The 19550-nt window shown below is 38.1% G+C and overlaps 1 protein-coding gene across 3 annotated transcripts in view; it reads left to right on the top strand.

The window, feature by feature from the left end:
- PRKD1 (protein kinase D1) overlaps positions 1-19550 on the top strand; it is a 335451-nt gene that overhangs the window by 296769 nt on the left and 19132 nt on the right. For all 3 annotated transcript variants that reach the window (XM_058738713.1, XM_058738712.1, XM_058738714.1), the window contains 3 exons: positions 12192-12353; positions 12909-13007; positions 14654-14921. In XM_058738713.1, the coding sequence (XP_058594696.1) occupies positions 12192-12353; positions 12909-13007; positions 14654-14921 (529 nt within the window). The remainder of the gene's footprint in view (positions 1-12191; positions 12354-12908; positions 13008-14653; positions 14922-19550) is intronic.

Raw genomic sequence — 19550 nt, 5'->3', positions numbered from 1 at the left:
TTCTAGTCTTCATATAAAGTAACATTTATTGAATACTTCTTATGTAATAATTAGATCATAAACGAATTTGAAGGTCTCAGCAACACCTTGTTTTCAGCTTCCACAATGCCTAGCATGGTAGTAAAGACTTTATAAGTAACCGATTAACTTTTGACAAAATGATCTTAAATCACATACTGTATTTTCTTAAACTCTTTCTCAGGGCCTTTGTCATAATACTTTTTGTATGAATCAATAAATTTTAAGTTCTAATTTGAAAATTGTGGTATTTGTTAAGGAGGACGAGTTTGTAGAATAGCTGCTAATTGTTCCTGATGTTACAGGCTGTCTCAAAAACTGAATCCTGGGGGAAAAATTGGGCTTTGGGTGCAAAGAAAGGCAGAGAACATATCAGAGTGATGCTTTTAAATACAGTGGAACCTCAAGATCAAGAGAGGATTTGAGGGGCGCCTGGGTGGCGCAGTCGGTTAAGCGTCCGACTTCAGCCAGGTCACGATCTCGCGGTCCGTGAGTTCGAGCTCCGCGTCAGGCTCTGGGCTGATGGCTCGGAGCCTGGAGCCTGTTTCCGACTCTGTGTCTCCCTCTCTCTCTGCCCCTCCCCCGTTCATGCTCTGTCTCTCTCTCTGTCCCAAAAATAAAAAAAAAAAAAAAAAAAAAAAAACGTTGAAAAAAAAGAGAGGATTTGATAACATAGAACAACACTGTGGTGGTGTATGGGTTTAGAAATAGACTGAGCTATAGGGGAAGTCCCACCAGTTAGGAAGCTGAAGAATCGTCAAGGCAATTTGTCATGGTGGATGTCATAACACGTAGAGGGGACACTGAGATGAGAAGACTTGCCACAGGCAGCATTCAGAAATCTAGACAATATGCTGAGATGGGCTGTAAGATCATATTGAGGAGACTGAAGTAACATGGACCTTGAAAGCACACCAGTTAGAACATCAGGACCCCAGTTCTAAATGGATTTGAGTCCACAGAGAGTATTCAAGCAATGGATACTATAGTGTTTAAAGAGCATGAGGTCTAGAATCAGATGCCTGGGTTCAAAGCTCAGACTTTTTATTTAAGAGTTCTTAGGAACTTGGATAAATTACTTAAGCTCTCTGAGCCTCAGTTTCCTTACCTAGGAAACCTTGTAGAGATGTTGTGAGACTCAGATGTGATCATTTTGTGGAACTCTTAGCAGTGCCTGGCATATAAGTAAGTAAAGGTACCATACTTACTATGTGTTACTAGTATTGCCACAACTAGGCTATAGAGTCTAGCTTCTAGAAACCAGTTCCTGTAACTTGTTGAATTCCCTACATATAGAACCTAGAAACATTATTTCGTCCTAACAAAGAACATGGTTGACTCAGAGCCTAGACTGGGGCTGAACACACTTTAACATATGCCTGGCCCCTGATGGGTGCTCAGTGAATATTTATTGAACAAATTGTCTAGCCATACTGAAGAAACCAAGGGAATACAGAATTGCAGAGCATGCCAGTAGATAATAAAGCATTCTTTACCATTTTGTCTAAAAATGTCAATGTGTCAGTAAACGGCTTTGTTCCCTTAGTCTAGAAGGATGATCAGGAGGTGGAGAAAAGATGATCATGCTAGAAAACCAGAAAATAATATTGCCAAGTGTGGGTGGGAAAAATGAAAATTTTTGCAAACTGGTAGTTTTTTAAAAAATCATGAAGGGGTCATTTTTTTTTCTTTCTCTAGAGAAAAATATGCAACATTTGAGTATCTTTTCTTTTAGTGTGTAGGAAGAGGTTAGTTTATACTTCTGTTGTTTCATTGAACATGTTTATTATATTTCTTAAAATATTTCTTTCTGTTTTATTGCATGAAGAATTTTCATGAAATTGTTTGTTCAGATAAGACATGTTTTGCAGCTCTGATAATCTTGTTATCTTCTGCATGTTCCAAAAAATTAAGCCCATTGATTATGTATATACATATCTAACATGGAAGAAAAAAGGAAACAAAGATCTATTATAAGAAAAAGAAAATGAACTTAGAGATTTTTCCAAATAGGTATCCTGTTCAGTAAGAAGTTAGAATGAAAACTTAGTGTCAAAAAGTCAGGTTCCAAGTTAAAACTCTTCCTCCTTCTCTCTCTCTCTCTCTCTCTCTCTCTTTTTGGTAGGGCGGGGGGGGGGGGGGTAAATCTTTTTTTAGCATTGATTTCCTTAATTATGAATTCGAATTCATCTGACTTGCTGTGCTTACTTTGCAGGAATGTTTTGGGGAACTAAATTAAATAATATATAAAATGTTTTTTAAATCAGTGTTTCCCAGTGTATTTTTGGAAGAATACTAGTCGGTCCTTCATGGAAGGGGATGGGGGTAAAGATTCCCTCATTAAGACAGTTTAAAAAATATGTGTCTGATATCTTATATTCAGATCATCCCACATCTTAGAAGTGAATACAGTCTTTCACTTATTAAAGATTCTGAAAAGCCCCATGATTAAGAATTTGTTTAATTTTGAGAATATATCAATGAAACACATTTTGCTACAGAAACCTTACACAAATGTGAAATGTCACCATTTGACCTGTTTGCCAATAGTGTCTGTCTTCTGTTGCTGTTCAGTAGACCCTGTATACTCACTCCACTTCCTATTATCTGGTATATAAGGCATCAGAAGGGTTATGTGTCTGCACAGATCATTTAACGCTATAAGAGAATGTTATGCTTTCTGGAGTGCTGGCATCTAAATATAGAAGCTGGGCTACAGTGTTATGATTTGTTAAAAATTACACTTTAAAATCTAACACCAAGACTAGATTGGATTTATGCATTCATGTTTCTAGCCAGATTAACAGGAAATAAAAAAAAGTGTTGCAGATGTGTCTCCATTGCCATGCATTTGATAGCAAGTTGAAAAAAATGCAGATATTTGAGCCATTTTCAGCTATCATATACAATAAACACATCTTGATTTACAAATTCCAATTTTTCTATTTTAACAGCCATACTTTTAATTCCTGCCTTTCCTCTAAACACAAACTGAGTAATAGCATGGAAGAAAGGGTAGGGGGTCATACTTTATGGGTGGAATGTTACAAACACTGTTGTTGTTGTTGTTGTTGTTGTTGTTGTTGTTGTTGTTGTTTTTTAAGGCATTAGTCATTTGTTAACTTTCTATCTTTGAAGTCTTTGTGTTGGCTCTTTTTACCTAGTCAACTTGAAATTGTGGTCTTAGTTGGGGCTTAAGGGTTAAGTACGGGAGTACATATAAGATCATTTCTGTGTGAGAGTCTTTCCTGAGTTCTCCTGATAAAAGTCACCCCCCACCTCCAAATATCAGTATCAAATTCAGCCATATATAAATATTAATTCCAACAATACCTCAGTGTATCAATCCAAATTACAGGCTCAGGAACCTGGATTGGGATTTTAAAATTTTCCATGTACCTTGAATTTGAAGGGTTCCTGGTGATGAATGGAAAATATCACATAGCTTTATACTACTTATATCTGGTGAGAAGTCAAGAAAGGCTAGAAATGACATAAAAGATGATGAGAGGTTTTGTGTGTGTTTTTTTTTTTAATTATTGTTTTCTGTATACTTCTCCTTCCTCTCTGCGTTTAGCTGCTTCTCTTCTTATATGGAAAGGAGAAGACACATTGTATTTATCATGTGTCTGCAGCAACCCTGGAGTCTAAAGCTAGATTGGAGCATTTCCAGAATTGATGGAGAAGAATGACTGACAGAAGTATAGACAGGTTTATGGACATACATAAATACAAAATCATGCATCAGAACTCGGTTGATTTTCTTGCTATGCAAATATTGAATTCGTCCTTTTTCTTTTCTTTTTATTTATTGGGCGAATGTTACTTAATAGAATACACAAGACTTAAAGTTCATTTAAGATGAGAAAAATGTTGTAGTAAATTGTGCATTACAAGCTGGCCACCTGCAAGTTTCTCTGTTGAGAGCCAGGCAAGATACAGGTGTATCTTTTGTTTTTGGCAGTTAATGAAGATACTTCAGCTTACCATTTCTCCCACAAAATTTTGGATTGTATTAATCTAGCATCAGTCTGTGCTAATTACTGCTACAACAAAAGTAAGTTGCATTCTAGTTCTGATGGGTGGTGTGAACAATTCTTACCAAAAATTATGTGAATGTTTCTGAGTTCCGAAGGTCCAGTGGGTTAAATTTGATTGTGGCCCCATTGATCTAAATGTTAGCCAGTGGTATCTATTTACAAGAAGATGGATTATTACATCTGATCTTGTTGTTAAAGCCATATTGCATGCATTTATTCCTCTGACAGTGTATGTTAGCTTTATTTTGTTCTAGACTGTCATCAATGTACCTTTCTAAAATTTTACAGATTAAATTTGCCAGAAATGCTTAAAGATAACTACTAAAATATGAGCCCATTTAAACTGTAGATTTTTGGCCAGCTGAACATGAAATGGACATACATTTACACACCACCAAGTGATCTCCATCCAGAAGACCTTTCACCTAGTGTAACAAAGTCTTCTCATGGTTGACCTCAGAGTGGATGCATCTCTGCCATCACTGAGGTCTAAAAATATGGCAAGAAGAAAGATGGGGGAGGACAAATTAGAAGGTTCAGGTTAACCTATAGCCTCTGTTACATGAAAGGCAAAAGGAAATTTTCTTTTCTGCCACTAACTGTAAACTTTTAGGTATCAAACTAGACAGAGAAATGTGGCCCAGATCTTGTGAAAATGACAGAAAATGTGCCTAATGACAATATCAGCTAACCTTTACTATGTACCAGGCATGATTCTAAGTATTTTATATACATTAAATTACCAAGCCCTAGTTACATTACAGAATTAGACACATTATTGTGCCATTTCACATACAAAGGAATGAAAGTCAGTGGAATGTGCAGACCTGGAATATAATCTGTAGCAGTCTGTTTCCAGAGACTGTGCCTCTGAAATTAGGTTCGCGGCCTTGAGGCTTTCCTTGTGTTTGTGCCTGCTCTGAGCGAAAGGAAAAACAAAGAAAGGGAAGGGTGTCCCGAGGCCTACTCTACACTAGAAGTTAGAAGTACAGTGATCTTTATTACCCGAATGACCCATTTTCATTGCTTTATTTCTCACTCTTGGGACAATAATGAAATCCTAGGAAATTAGGTTTTCACAACTCATGTAAGGGAGGGTTGGCATGGAGGGAAAGGGATAATGTAGGAGTATCCTGACGGTGGCCTTCAGCTGCTGCTGCTTTAACTTGTCTCTTGCTGGTGACTCTTGCCTTTGAGAATGAGCTGATACTATGAAAACTTCCTTATTGAGAGCTAGATATAAAGTAAATACAAATCACCTAAATAGCATTAAAATTTTGTTTCTTCCTTTCAAATATGTTGAAATACTTACCAGAGCAGTGGCCAAACTTATATATTTTGAAGGACTGGTGCTTAGAAACCACCAGGATGTCTTTGTCATTCCCTCGAGACTTTAGGATATCATTTTTCAACTCTTACCATTGGTGACATCTCTGATATTCACAACTGTATTATTGGTGTTTATCATAAAAATCATTATTTATAATGATAGTAGTCATCGTCAGAAACCTGACATTTCTCACTAGCAGATTCAAGTGAACTCACAATGAAAAATTCATGTACTGTATTTTTATATGAAGAGAGAATATCAACATATAGTCTATTTGATGCAAAATGTGCTAGCTAAATATGTCAGGTATGTATCATCATCTCTTCAATAAAATCACTTAAATCTTAAAGAATGTTACCCATGTACTGAAAAGTAAGGAGATATAGGAACTGTTCATCTTTCAATCAAATTTACAAATTTGTGCTGGACATTTAATATATACCAGGCACTAAGCTTACATGAACTAGGTGTAAAATTGATAAAATGCAGGCGTTATGGAGCTTATAGTCTTACAGGTAAGACACATAGGCCCATCAATAACTAGGTATGATATGTTAACTGTTAAGAAAGAGAATTTAACAAGGATTGAAGGAAGAGGGTTGCAGAGACATCCAGGTCAGACGGTGGGAGTCAATGAAAGCTGCCTAATAGTTGAATATTCATATCAGACAAAATGGTCTGATTCAGGCTGAAAGAAAGTGTGTATGAAAGTGTAAAAGGGAGAGAGAGAGGGGTACTTGTTCTGAAAATAATTACTATAACTAGAGAGAAGGGTAGATATATAGGGAAGAAGAAAAGAAGCTGGGGAAATACTTGGATAGGAGGAAGAGAAGTAGCTGATGGTAAAGGGTCCCATGGGCTGCGCTAAAGGGTACATCTCCTAAAGCTGGTGGTGATTCCCTTATGAGCTAGAAGCAAGATGGAATGTTCAGAATCACAGTGGCAGCCCTTTGAGGAGTGCACTAGGGGCTTCTGGGTGGCTCAGTCAGTTAAGTGTTACACTCCTGATCTTAGCTCCAGGAGTGGGCTGGAGGAGAACAAGACCTAAGACCAGGAGATCAGTTGGGAGGCTGTGACCCATCCCTAGAAGAGAGATAAGGCTCAAACCAAGGCATTAATGGTGAGGATGAAGGTGAGGCATCAATGTAAGAGGAATTAAGGGGATGAGCTCTAAAACTGGTCATTGGAAGTAAGGGGGAAGAGAATGTTAAGGATGACTCTCAGGCTTCTGACCCAGATGGTTGGCCATTTACCAAGAGAGGAAATACCACCAAAAGACTAAGTTTGGGTGGAAAGACACTGATTCTGTTGTTGAACATCTTTCATTTAAGTCGACATACCTAAAAGACAGTTGGATAGGTTCTGGAATTTATGAGAGATAGCTTAGCTTCTCTTACCAATTTTGGTATTATCTTTACCGAGTCTTCTTATAATCACCTTGTTTCTACATTGACTTTTTTAGCTTCTCTCAGGGAATTACATGCTATTTCCCTTTTATAAAGTATCAGGTGATTGTGATTTCTAGAGGCATTAAATGAAGGATAAATTGTAAGAGAATGTGATTGGAAAATGGATAAGATGTCCTCTTTTCTCAACACTGGCAAGTGGGCAGTAATGAGGATCAACAAAGTCATTGCCACAGTGCTTTACCTCTGAGAAAGTTACCTTACGTCTCCATGAACAGTGCTGTGTAATGAAATATTCTTCCTTCCGCTCTGCATGCCATTTAGAATTTAGACCTTGGACTTATCACTGTTAAGTTTATTTCTTTCTGTCTCATTTTGAACTAAAACATTTAGGTATTTGATAGAAAACTAATCAGAAGTCCCCATATTCAGGCTGTATTCCTCTTAAACAACCTGTTAAAAAGATGTGTTGATTCTAATTCTCCTCTTTCCCACCTCTCATATGTTTGAGTATAATAATCCTAAAGGTAGAATAAACAAGGGGAAAACATGACATCTTTAACTAATCACAGCTAAATATATGAAATGAATATTTTAATTAGAAGTAAAGAATATAAGTACCAATGAAATATTGTTGAACTTGAATCTGAAAAGTGTAACCTAAAATAGAATGTATACACACACTAAAAATGTTAAATTTTTATTTCCTTTCTTTTAGATAAAATATCATAATTTTTATGAAAGCTTCTGCTTTTAGTGACTAGTTTCCATTGATTACATAAGAATTCTCTAGGCAACTTGAATCAGGAAGATTTTTGTCTTGATCTCCAAATGGTATTTCCTCCAGACTTCAAAATAATTTATATTCACCCCATGGATATGTCATCAATCTGTTAAGTGTGAATGGACACTATTCTTTCCTGTACTTGACCAAATGTTTCATTTCCTGAAAATTAAATTACTTAAATGCAACAAACAGATGGTCAGAGAGTCCAGTAGTAGCTTACTCTGCCATGAAATTTATTATCTGAATTCTTGAGGTAGGCCTGAGAAGTTAGCAAAATTCTTTCTGAATACTAGTATGCCATGGTTAGTGTTAAAATCATCAAGCCACTTCTAAGTTAATTTGGTTACTTTGTCCATTAGTAGGAAAAGTTGAAAAGTTATTTCATATTTTATACAGAAAAGTAAAATTGTGAGCAAGTCATATGGACCACTTGGGTCGAAACTTATCTTAGAGTTACTCTTCAGTAATTAAAAAGACAATATAAATTATAAATGGTAATAGAAAATAATGGCTTGAATTTGTTTTATTTCCACTCTCCAAATATTATTATCTTTCTAGGCTAAAGAAATAATTATCAGTATAGTATAGAGAATTTGGATAAATAAGGCACGACTCTTTCTATTCTCTTTTCTTCTGTTACTGTCAAATAGAAAAACAACTTTGGTCATTTGGTTCAATGCAAAAATTACAGCTCACGAGTAAGCATCTATGATGGCCTTGTCTCAGCTACATATGAAAAACTTTAAAAATATCAACTTATTATATATTCTCTCTGCAGAAAAAAGAAAAAGTCATTTTGCTCTTGGAAAGATTTTTCAGCTACCACTGAGGGTATTCTTTAACAAATCTATAAAGCATAAGGGTTTTTATAAAAGAGCAAGGGCCAGGTGCAACAAACCTATTAGTCTAAACTTTTCTAAAACACTTCTTTTTCCCAGTTGTGTATACACGACTTACAATTCAGCGCTTTTATTGAACTTTTTAAAATCTGTATACCTAACTCTATTCAAAGTCCTTTAGTTAAAATAGCAAAACTTTCTCTTATCCTTTCCATAAAGATGCTATTAGAGGACATTTTAGAGTCTTTCAGAGTTTACAGTGAACATGGCACAAGATAGTTGACAGTGAACAGTCTTCATTAATCCATTCCTTACTTTTGGCCTATAACGTTCCGAGAGTACACCAAATAGATAAACACATTTAAGTCCTCACCTACGTATGGGGGCTTGTTAAGTCATGTAATAGAAGAGGGAAAAGGAAAAAAGAATGGCTGAATGAAGTACTTTAGTGTTTCTAAGAACTCCCTGTCTTAGAGACATAGAAGTAGAAGCACATGAAGAGCAACACTGCATATATATCTGGCTACTTTAGCCAGGAGAGTTTCCTGGCCATTTTCTGATTCCCTCTTCTCCCTCACCCTCCACAGTCCAAACCAGGGTAAGCAGAAGCAGCAGGCTGAGCCACTACAACACCACTTCTGTTCTCCCCTGCCCTTCCTGAGCCCCCTTTAACCTTTATCTTCTTCGCACAACAGTTTCTCCTGTGTCTACACATGGGAGACCCCCTGCCTTGCTGCTACTTGCTTCTGTCAGTCTCCTGCTTTCCTATTCATTGTTCTTCCTCCCCACCCAGTCAATAGGCCTGGATCATTTAAGAAAGCCAAACGCTCCAGAACACTGCTTAAATGTTTGAAGTTAGATTAAATAGAAATCTGTTCAGGGGCGCCTAGGTGGCTCAGTCGGTTAAGCGTCCAACTTTTGGTATTGGCTCAGGTCATGATCTCATGGTTGGTGGGACTGAACCCTGCACGTGGGGCTCTGTGCTGACAGCGCAGAGTTTGCATGGGATTCTCTCTCTCCCTCTCTCTCTCAAATAAATATTGTGTTTTTTTGTTTTTTTTGTTTTTTTTTAAGAAAAAAGAGTTCAGAAAATACTCAAAGAAGAAGGTACACTTAGCACATCTTATGGTGGACTTGTTCCAGGAGGGTCATAATTCAGGCAGGACTCACGTCATTCTTAAAGCCTTTCCTGTCATCACTGATTTAAAACAGGACAGCTGAAATGCCTGGAGACCCAGGTGCTGGTCTTTCCATTCAGTGTGGCTCCTCTCTCAGGAAGGGGGTTGGCAAGACAATGTGACAGGCTACGTGCAGTTTCGGGAATGAGCAGTGCCATTGCTGGTTTTCCATACTGCATATCAAGCACATTCATGCATTTTTTATCTGGAGTCTCCCACCTAAGGATCTGGCACTCCCATAATGCTGAAAGCCCAGCAACCATCTGGTCTTATTTGTAGGCAGTAGGGACAAATAAAGTAATAGTAGTGACAGTGTGAGCTCAGTTAATCCCACACTGTCCATGTGCTTCAGCTCTGACCAGGAGAGAATGTTTCTGGAGGCTTGGTCTATCCTGAAGTAGACAGATATGACCAGCTAACAGTGTGACAGTTTTAAGAACAATGACCCCAGCACTCTGGAGGTGAAAGGCTTTGGGGTAGATGTGTACACATCTGCTCGGACCACATCCAGAAACTTACTATTCCGTGATCGCATTGATGCTACATGATTGGGCACCAAGGCATCGGAACCAAAAAGACCCATCAGAGATCTGAGGCAGAGATCAAAATGGCCAAAGTAGGAGAAAGGCATCCTGAGAGACAGGATATCATCATGGGAGCTTCTGCTAGCCGTGGCCTGGCTCCGTATGCAGTTAATGTCAGGCATCCCTTACCATCGGGTGGAAGGTTGACTACGGTGCACTCTCTCCTGCGGCCCATTCTGCTGCTCACTCCCCATATCCATCTGTGAAGTCTGAATACTGAGCCACCTCAGGTTTCCAGTCATTTGTGAAATTTTCATTTTATATATACACTTTTATAACTAAAAATTTCTTTTCTAAAATAAAGCTGTTTTTTGTTTTGTTTTGTTTTGTTTTTTCTGTTCACAGCTATTAGCACATTTAAGTTAGTCCCTGATTCTTCTTTAGGTAGTTTGTGTTCATGATGATTTCTTCTTTGTTTTTTTTTAAAGTTCATTTTTTTAAGTTTATTTATTTATTGAGAAAGAGAGAGAGCAGGGGAGGGGCAGAGACAGAGAGAGAAAATCCCAGGCAGGCTCTATACTCTCAGTGCAGGACCCAACACAGGGCATGGGGTTCGAACTCATGAAATGAGAGATCGTGACCTGAGCCGAAATCAAGAGTCAGACTCCTAGCCAACTGAGCCACCCAGGCTCCCTGATGATTTTTTTTTCTGTTTCTCATTGAAATATAAGTGGAGGGTGCCTGGGTAGCTCAGTTGGTTAAGCCTCTGAATTTGTTACAGGTCATGAGCTCACGGTTCATGAGTTTGAGCCCCATGTCAGGCTCTGTGCTGACAGCTCAGAGCCTGGAGCCTGCTTTGGATTCTGTGTCTCCCTCTTTCTCTGCCCCTCCCCTGCTTGCACCCTGCCTCTCCCTCTCTCCCTCTCTCACTCGCTCTCTCTCTCTCTCTCTCTCAAAAATAAATAAATATTAAAAAAATATAAAAGAAATATAAGTGGAATATATAGTAGTTCTTTTAATGTTAGCATTTTTTGTTGTGCACAGGAAAAAAACAAAATATAGATTAGATGATCAAAGGCTTGGTTGATGACCCCACAGCAACATTCAGACTCAAGCATCATCACAAGGGTCCATCTAATGTTAAGAGTAATTTTACCTGACCTTTGTGACAATTAACATGTCAAGCGCCTGGGCAGCTCATTCGGTTAAGTATCCCACTCTTAATTTCAGATCAGGTCAAGATCTCACAGTTTTGTGAGTTCGAGCCCAGAGTCCGGTTGTCAGTGTAGAACCTACTTGGGATTCTCCCTCTCTCTCTGCCTCTCCCCTATTCACACTGTCTCTGTCTCTCTCAAAATAAATAAATTAATTAAAAAAAAAATCATGTCAGGCCAACTGCAGCCTGTCATTACTCATTGCTTTATTGTGGAAATATTTGTTGAGTGCTTGAGAACAATGCAGGACCACCACAGAAGCCTCATGGTGCACTGAACAAATATGCGCTCAATAACTTTTTTTTTTTTTTTTTTTTTTTGCTGTTTTCCTGGCAACCTAAACTCTGTGTAAGAGCTTTGGTAGCAAACTACTGCAGCCTCCAGTAGCAGAGCAATTCCAAAAGGTTTTGACTAATATGCTTCATCAGTGCCGTCAGATGCACCACAAGTATAGATTTCATCTTCTCTACGTTCACTTTCTCCCGAGTGTGTAGAGACGGCCCGGTATGCTTATTTAGTATGGTGTGCTTAATACTGGAGATGATCCTAAGAAATTACAGATTTCTCAATATGGCATTCTAATTAAAACCTAATTAGCAATTCACAGTGTTGGAACTTAGGTTTTCCAGCATAGAAAAAATAATTTCACTATGCATAGAAAGTAATGATATATTTTTTGGAGACATTAGAATTTCAAAAATATAAGGCAGCACATGTGGAATTTAGAAATGTTAAGAATCTGAAGTGTGGGGTTTCTCCATAGCTTTAAGCTTGAACAGTTTTATATAATCAGTGAGCTTGCCAAACAGTATCAAAAAACTCATTTTCTTCAAGTGCTTTATTTATCTTTAATAGAACCTTCATCACCCTGGTGTTGTAAATTTGGAGTGTATGTTTGAGACGCCTGAAAGAGTGTTTGTTGTTATGGAAAAACTCCATGGAGACATGCTGGAGATGATCTTGTCAAGTGAAAAGGGCAGGTTGCCAGAACACATAACGAAGTTTTTAATTACTCAGGTAAGAAATCAATTAGAGTCAGAAAAAAAAAAAAAGGTAATGTTCAATATCAAATGTTATCACTGCTTAACTGCAGCTTCCTAGCCTTGTTTAGTCTCTACGTGCAAAGTCTGAATTACACTCAAAAAGGTTGCAGGGGCTTATAGTATTATTTCGTTTGTATCTGTGGTCTCCAGAGTCCAGTATCCCAAGTGAGTAATGTGTATGCAGGCCCACGTATTAAAAGTCCTCGTGAAATTTTAAATTGCACAGTGACTGAGTCCTGGTTCTTTGAAAACATTCAAGAACGGGTATCCCTGGAAGATATTATTGACACCTGTTATCTGAACCTGTGTTGGATGCTGTATCAATACCATCATATGCTACTTTTTCCACTGACGTTTCCTTAGAAACCTGCTGGTAATTTAGCTCATTTCAGTGACGTGCGTGTAAAGAAGCTTAAGTGTTCATTGTGAGTTTTCTCATGGCCCTTCCAGTTTATGTCCTAGTCGAAAACATTTTGAAATGAACTAATAGACCAAAATAAAATCATTGTGGTGACTTTCTTCTTTACAGATACTTGTGGCTTTGCGGCATCTTCACTTTAAAAATATCGTTCACTGTGACCTCAAACCAGAAAACGTGTTGCTAGCCTCGGCCGATCCTTTCCCCCAGGCGAGTATCAAAGCCTCTCCCAGCAAAGCCAGCAGCTCTGGCTCCCCGGCAGGATTCTGCCACCTTTCATCCTCAAAACCTTTATTTGTTTCAAGTTTTACCTGTTCGTGGTCATCCACTCGTTTCCTGGTTATATTTTCGGGACTTCAGTTTTGTCCCTCTGGCTTCTTAGTTCAGCCTGCCTTAGGCAACACAGGAGCCTTCTCAGTGGGCTCTGTTACCTTCTGTTGTACCCCAATCCTGGCGTGCTGGCAGTCCTGTGTGGAAAGCACAGGCCCGAGAGGGAGAACACTGGAGTCCCGGGGACATTTAAGTTTAGTGTTGTTCTCAGGGACCAGGGCAAAAGTTTCTGCTTTCCCCCAGCTCCGAGGATGGAAAGCAACTGCATATCTTCCCATGGAATCATGACTGAAGTGACCTAAGTCCCTGAACTGACCTGACTAAGCCGCTAAGGCAGCTGTCCGCCTTGCTTCCTTGACATCTTCACGTCCTGTCTGGGTTCCCACACAGAGTTAGTTTGGAGGAGTATTGTAGGTAACATGGCAAGCCTCTGTGCTTATCCCTCAACCTTTCTTTCTTTCTTTCTTTCTTTCTTTCTTTCTTTCTTTCTTTCTTTCTTTCTTTCTTTCTTTCTTTCTTTCGTTCGTTCGTTCTTTTTAATTAATGTATTTATTTTCAAGTCACTTAACATACAGTGTAGTCTTGGCTTCAGTAGTAGAACCCAGTGATTCATCTCCACATATAACACACAGTGCTCATCTCGAAAAGTGCTTTCCTTCATGCCCAGCACCCATTTAAGCCACCTCCCAACCCCCCTCCAGTAATTCTCAGTTTGTTCTCTGTATTTCAGAGTCTCTTTTGGTTTGCCTGTCTGTCTTTTTACCTTATCTTTCCTTCTCTTCCCCATGTTCCTCTGTTGAGTTTCTCCAATTCCACATATGAGTGAAATCATGTGATACCTGCCTTTCTCTGACTAGTTTCACTTAGAATAATACCCTCCAGTTCCATCCATGTTGTGCAAATGGCAAGATTTCATTCTTTTTCATCTTCGGGTAGTATTCCATTGTATATATATACCACATCTTCTTTATCCATTCATCAGTTGATGGACATTTGGGCTCTTTCCGTAATTTGGCTATTGTTGATAGTGCTGCTATAAACATTGGGGTGCATGTGCCCTTTCAAATCAGCATTTTTGTATTCCTTGGATAAACCTTTATTTATAATAAGCCCTTGAGTTTAGTCCATCCCTTCCATATTTACATGACATTTTCCTGCCTTGTAAAACAATATTACCCACTCCTGAGTATACATATTTTCACATTTATCACTTTGTTTTGGGTGGGGGGAGGAAGGGAGAATGTTTAGATGATATTTATGAATGAAATATGCTTTTGTACCAGAACTTCCAGCACTGTGTTCAAGTATATAAAATGGAAAGTAGCTGTTACTTCCATCATGAGAAATCCATACAATATATGTAAAGAATTACAGTTGTCTTTGGCAGACCTGGGCTAAGACACATGATGATGTGTGTCTGTGACCTTACCATTCCTGCAAACCATTATTATCAACAGATAATCTGTGACTTTACCAGACAGATGATCTGTGACCTTACCATTCCTGCAAACCATTATTATCAACAGGTGAAACTTTGCGACTTTGGTTTTGCCCGGATCATTGGAGAAAAGTCTTTCCGGAGGTCAGTGGTGGGTACCCCAGCTTACCTGGCTCCTGAGGTTCTAAGGAACAAGGGCTATAATCGCTCTCTAGACATGTGGTCTGTTGGAGTCATCATCTATGTAAGCCTAAGTGGCACATTCCCATTTAATGAAGATGAAGACATACATGACCAAATCCAGAACGCAGCTTTCATGTATCCACCAAATCCCTGGAAGGAAATCTCTCACGAAGGTAATATCTTCCATTCAGAAATGATAATGGTTTAATCCTTAAGTGTTATATTGTTAAATCAATTGAGAATTATTAAATTGATAAATGTTTGTTGCAAATTGTCCACTGGAGTAGGGGCGCAATTTGATTAAGGTGGATTGGGAAAGACCAAAAACATCTTCTGATGAAATGTACATATGTTGTGGAGAGATTGAGCAATAAATATTAAGAGGCAAATGAAACAAAAAGAAACTGTTAATATTTTGATATATTTCCTTAGAACTTATAAATACTTATACATTGGTGTAATAGAAACAGCTAATCTCTACCAAGAATAATCTTTACCTACCATATACGTGCATTTCTATTAAGCACTTTTAATCCATTATGGGCACAAGAACTCTATGATAGTGATAATTGAATTATCATACTATGTATTAGTCTGCAAGTTCTTTGTGCGCTGATTTCCTTTGTGTGACATTAAAGTATGTATGGTATTTTATCTAGCCATTTCACTGGTATTATGTTTTTAAGTTGTTTCTATTTGATCCTTAAATATAATTTCTATATGTATCTCTGATGATTTCTTTAAGATAGATTACCTTGACAGTGAGTGTTGCGTTATTTAAATTCTTAACAAACCTTTCCTTCTCCTTAAAGAAAAAGAGAGTTTTAAAAGAAGTGGCAGGGGCAGTCAGGGTAGAGAAAATAGCACGCTTCAGAGTAGAATTCCCCAATGAACGTACTTCGGAGTTCATTCAATCTCACAAAAACCCCGTAAGTATTACTTACCCTGTATTTCAAGGAAGAACACTGAGGCAAAAGAACTGTCAGACACCACAGGCCAAAATCACCAAGCTAGTAGGTGACAGAGCCAGAATGTATACCCAGATGTGTATATGCCCAGGGCATATACCCAGATATGCTGGGTATAGACCCACATAGACTGGGGATATACCCAGTCTGGTCACATATTCTTCAATCACCAGTCCTTTGGTTTTCAGGCCACGTCTAGTTCTAAGTTTGTTCAAATTTCTCGCCACTTTAAAAGGCAAGTACAGTCAGAGATAAACATCTGTTTGATATCTGTTACTGCAGGCAGTGATGTGGGAATCAGAAAAGAAAGTATCTAAACTGACCGAGGTAATTAACTCCTGTTAGTATTAAGTAACAAGAGTTATCCATTATCAGGGCTTTGAGTTACTATTAGCAATAACCCTGAACATCTTCTAATTAGTTGTAAATCATAGTTGGATGGATATATCTTAAAGGAATCTGTGACCTACAAATGAACTATCATGTAGCCAAAGTACTAATGAAATATTTAGGATAATTCAACAGAGGCAAAAAGCAAAGTATAATTAGGTTTCTTTTCCTGGGGGCATAAAGGTGGAATTATCAATAACCTTGTGACCAGTTAGGAAACACTACCTTTAAATATGCCTAACCATTATGTTTGATACCTGCAATCCATAAATCCAATAGAAGGACTTGCTATTGTTACCATGGTGCAAATCTGGAATACCTCTGAAGCTAGTCACGTTTTCCTGTTATGCAGGAATAGAGCATTGGGTAAACTGCCTCCACATTTAATTTTTTTTTTTTTTTTCTGGGAGTAGTGTAGTACTTTTTCTTGAAGTAGTAGAATAAATGATGCTTGGTCTCTGATACGACGGAAATGTCCTGGCCTAGCTGCTAGATATAACCTATTTAGGGCAGAAACAAATAGCTATAGATTGTGAATGTTTAATTATCACTGATAATAGAGGCCAGAGACCTAGATATTAATGGCTCAAAAAACTCTTTTGGGAAATCACAAATATATATGTGGATAGATAGATAGATAGATAGATAGATAGATAGATAGATAGATATAGATAGATATAGACACACACACACACACACACACACAGTAGCTAACATGAAAGCAAAGGACAAAAATAAAATACTCTTTAAAGAACTTGAAGCTAAATGGAGAGATGCCAAGTTCAAAGGAGAAAGAATCACTGTGGACTTCACTAGTCAGAATTGCATTTTCAGAGGAGATAAAATTTAGGCCAGTCACTAAAAATTGCAAAGAAAGAGATACAGCATTTGAGAAAGAGAATTACATGGGAAATTTAAAAGGCATTTATATTTGACCAGGAAGTACATATTTTACTTGGCTATAGATATTTCTAAGTGCTAAAAATTTCGTATCACTCAGACAAAGTGATATAGAGACCAGCTGAGACAGAACTTCACCTTTCTAAATCAGTTTGGGAATTGAGAGGGACTGGCCTCTCTCCTCAGTATCTTCCTCTGACTCATCCTTGCCTTTGAGGCACAAGAGTTGTACTATTTGCCAATTGCTGCCCTGGATGGGAAATGAGTTACCTAGTTGCTGGTATATGAACAGTACTAATAGTTGAATATAAAGAAAAAGTGAAATTATGTCATAGTATTAGCTGAGGTGTTACAAAAGTAATTAGGCTAGGTAAAAAGGACAGGCTCCAGGTCTGTCCCACTATCTTGTTGAGAACAAACAATTCCCTCACAAAAAGTTGTAACAGGAGCTGGGTCCATGCAATTTTAAGCACGTAGGATCTGAGAAATACACAAGGAAACTAGTATTGGCAAAGGATGGTCACAATTGATAATAGTAAATTTTTAGTCTCCATATACTTTAAACCTTGCCAGAATCACTAAAAATCTAGATACAAGGAAATAAAAATCAAAGCCCCTCAGTGACTCAGAAATCAAAGGTAAGAATCAACAGTCAAGTGGCTTGAGTTATGGTCCTATCTGCCATTCTAATTAGCCATCACTTAACCTTCTTTGAGCTTCAATTCCTCATCTGTAAATCAGGATAATGATCCCTGCCTATATAATGAGTTGGTAACAGAGACTGAATGAGATAAAGGATGTGAAAAGCATCTATACAGGCAGGTGTGGGGTGAACCAAGGACTTGGATTTGGGAGGGAAGATAGGAGAGCACTAAGCTAAGCAACTGCTCTGGCGGGTAACCAAGAAGTGATTGTATAATTTTAGAAATTATATGCAAACTGATGTGCATGCTTCCAAAGTATTCTTCAGACATATTGGTAGTTGTGTGTGTGTGTGTGTGTGTGTGTGTGTGTGTGTGTGTTCTTGGCATGAAAAAGCAAAAGAAAAAAGAAAGTTGTAAGGTCTTTGTAACATACATAGATGTGTCGGAATGAAAAAATTCCTGTGTCATGCATTTATTTTTCTGTTAGTGTAGACAGGGACTTGATATAATATAGTCCTACATATTGGAGTGGTGGAGCTCTCATCGTACCATTTGAACCTCACAACAGTCCTCCAGTATGTAGCTTGTTTTAGTCTCTGTCGTAGAGAAAACCAGAAACGTTGAGTGACTTGCTCAAAGTCAAACAGTGGCAGGGCTTGGACTTCAAATTATTTGTCTCCATTGTTTATAGCATAGATACTTGTACACCAAAGGGTGCTTATTTCTTAATGCCTTGATATTTAGGAATCTATAAGGGAATATTTTAAACTCACTCATTATTTTTGCTGTGATAGTGTAATAAGCAGAGTACTGACATTCTGGGGATGTGCTGATTAGTAATTTAGCAGGGAACTAGGTCTCTTGTGTGCAAATAATAGAAACCTATAACTAACTTAGGCAGAAGATAGTTTATTGACTCACACAACGGGGAAGTCCAAATGGTGAACCTCATCTATGTGGATCTGGTGGTTCAGCGTCATATTTCTCCATCTCTCATCATCTCTGTTTTGCTTTATGATGGCTTCCCTCTCAGGTGGATTCTTCATGTGGTGCAAAGTGATCCCCCGGCAGCCCCTGGCTTACATGCTGCTCATTGTATATGATCTCAGAACGGAAGAGTAATTATTTATCAGTAGCCATACATTCTCTGAAAGGGGCACTGATTGGCTCTGCTTAAATCCCGTAATACTCTGGGAACAATCACACTGTCACCGCAGGAACCTGGCTTTGATTGGCCATATGGATGATGGAGAGCCTCTCCAGTTTGGAGAGAGTAAGTTCCTGCAGGGAAGAGATACTAGGCCAAAAACAAACACAAAAGCAATAATAGATGTCCATTATCAAAGTATTTTTTTGTGAATCAAGGTATGATTTGAAAAATGAGAAGACTTTTAGGAAAACCTAACTCAGCAATTGTTACAGGAAAAATGGAGATAATAAAATTAAATCTTCAAAGAAAAAAAACCATAGCAGCTAACACTTCTATAACATTTGCATTATAGCCAAGCACTATTTAAACACTTTCCATATATGAACGTATTTAATCATCTCCAACCTTTGAGTAGATACTATAATTGTTTCCATTTGAAAGATGAGGCGGTGCAGGCGCCGAGGGTTAAGTGGCTTTCCTGAGTGGGGCCAGGGTGCAAATCCTGTCAGCTGGCTCCAACATAGATGCTCTTATCTACTACATTTACAGCCTCTTGATTATCCTTCTAATGGATTTTGCCATGCTGTCACATTAAATTTTTAATATGCTTTCACTAGCTTAGAGCTACAGTAGCAACACAGTTTTTAATAACATCTAAAAATACAGGGAAACAAGATCATGTTGTGATAACGCCCTGAGCTGAGAGCTCTTGCACTTAGTGTATTGGTGACCTCCAACTTCTTTATTAAC

This window comes from Neofelis nebulosa, chromosome 7 (assembly GCF_028018385.1).
Source record: "Neofelis nebulosa isolate mNeoNeb1 chromosome 7, mNeoNeb1.pri, whole genome shotgun sequence".
NCBI lineage: Eukaryota > Metazoa > Chordata > Mammalia > Carnivora > Felidae > Neofelis > Neofelis nebulosa.
This window is presented reverse-complemented; position numbering and strand designations above follow the sequence as displayed.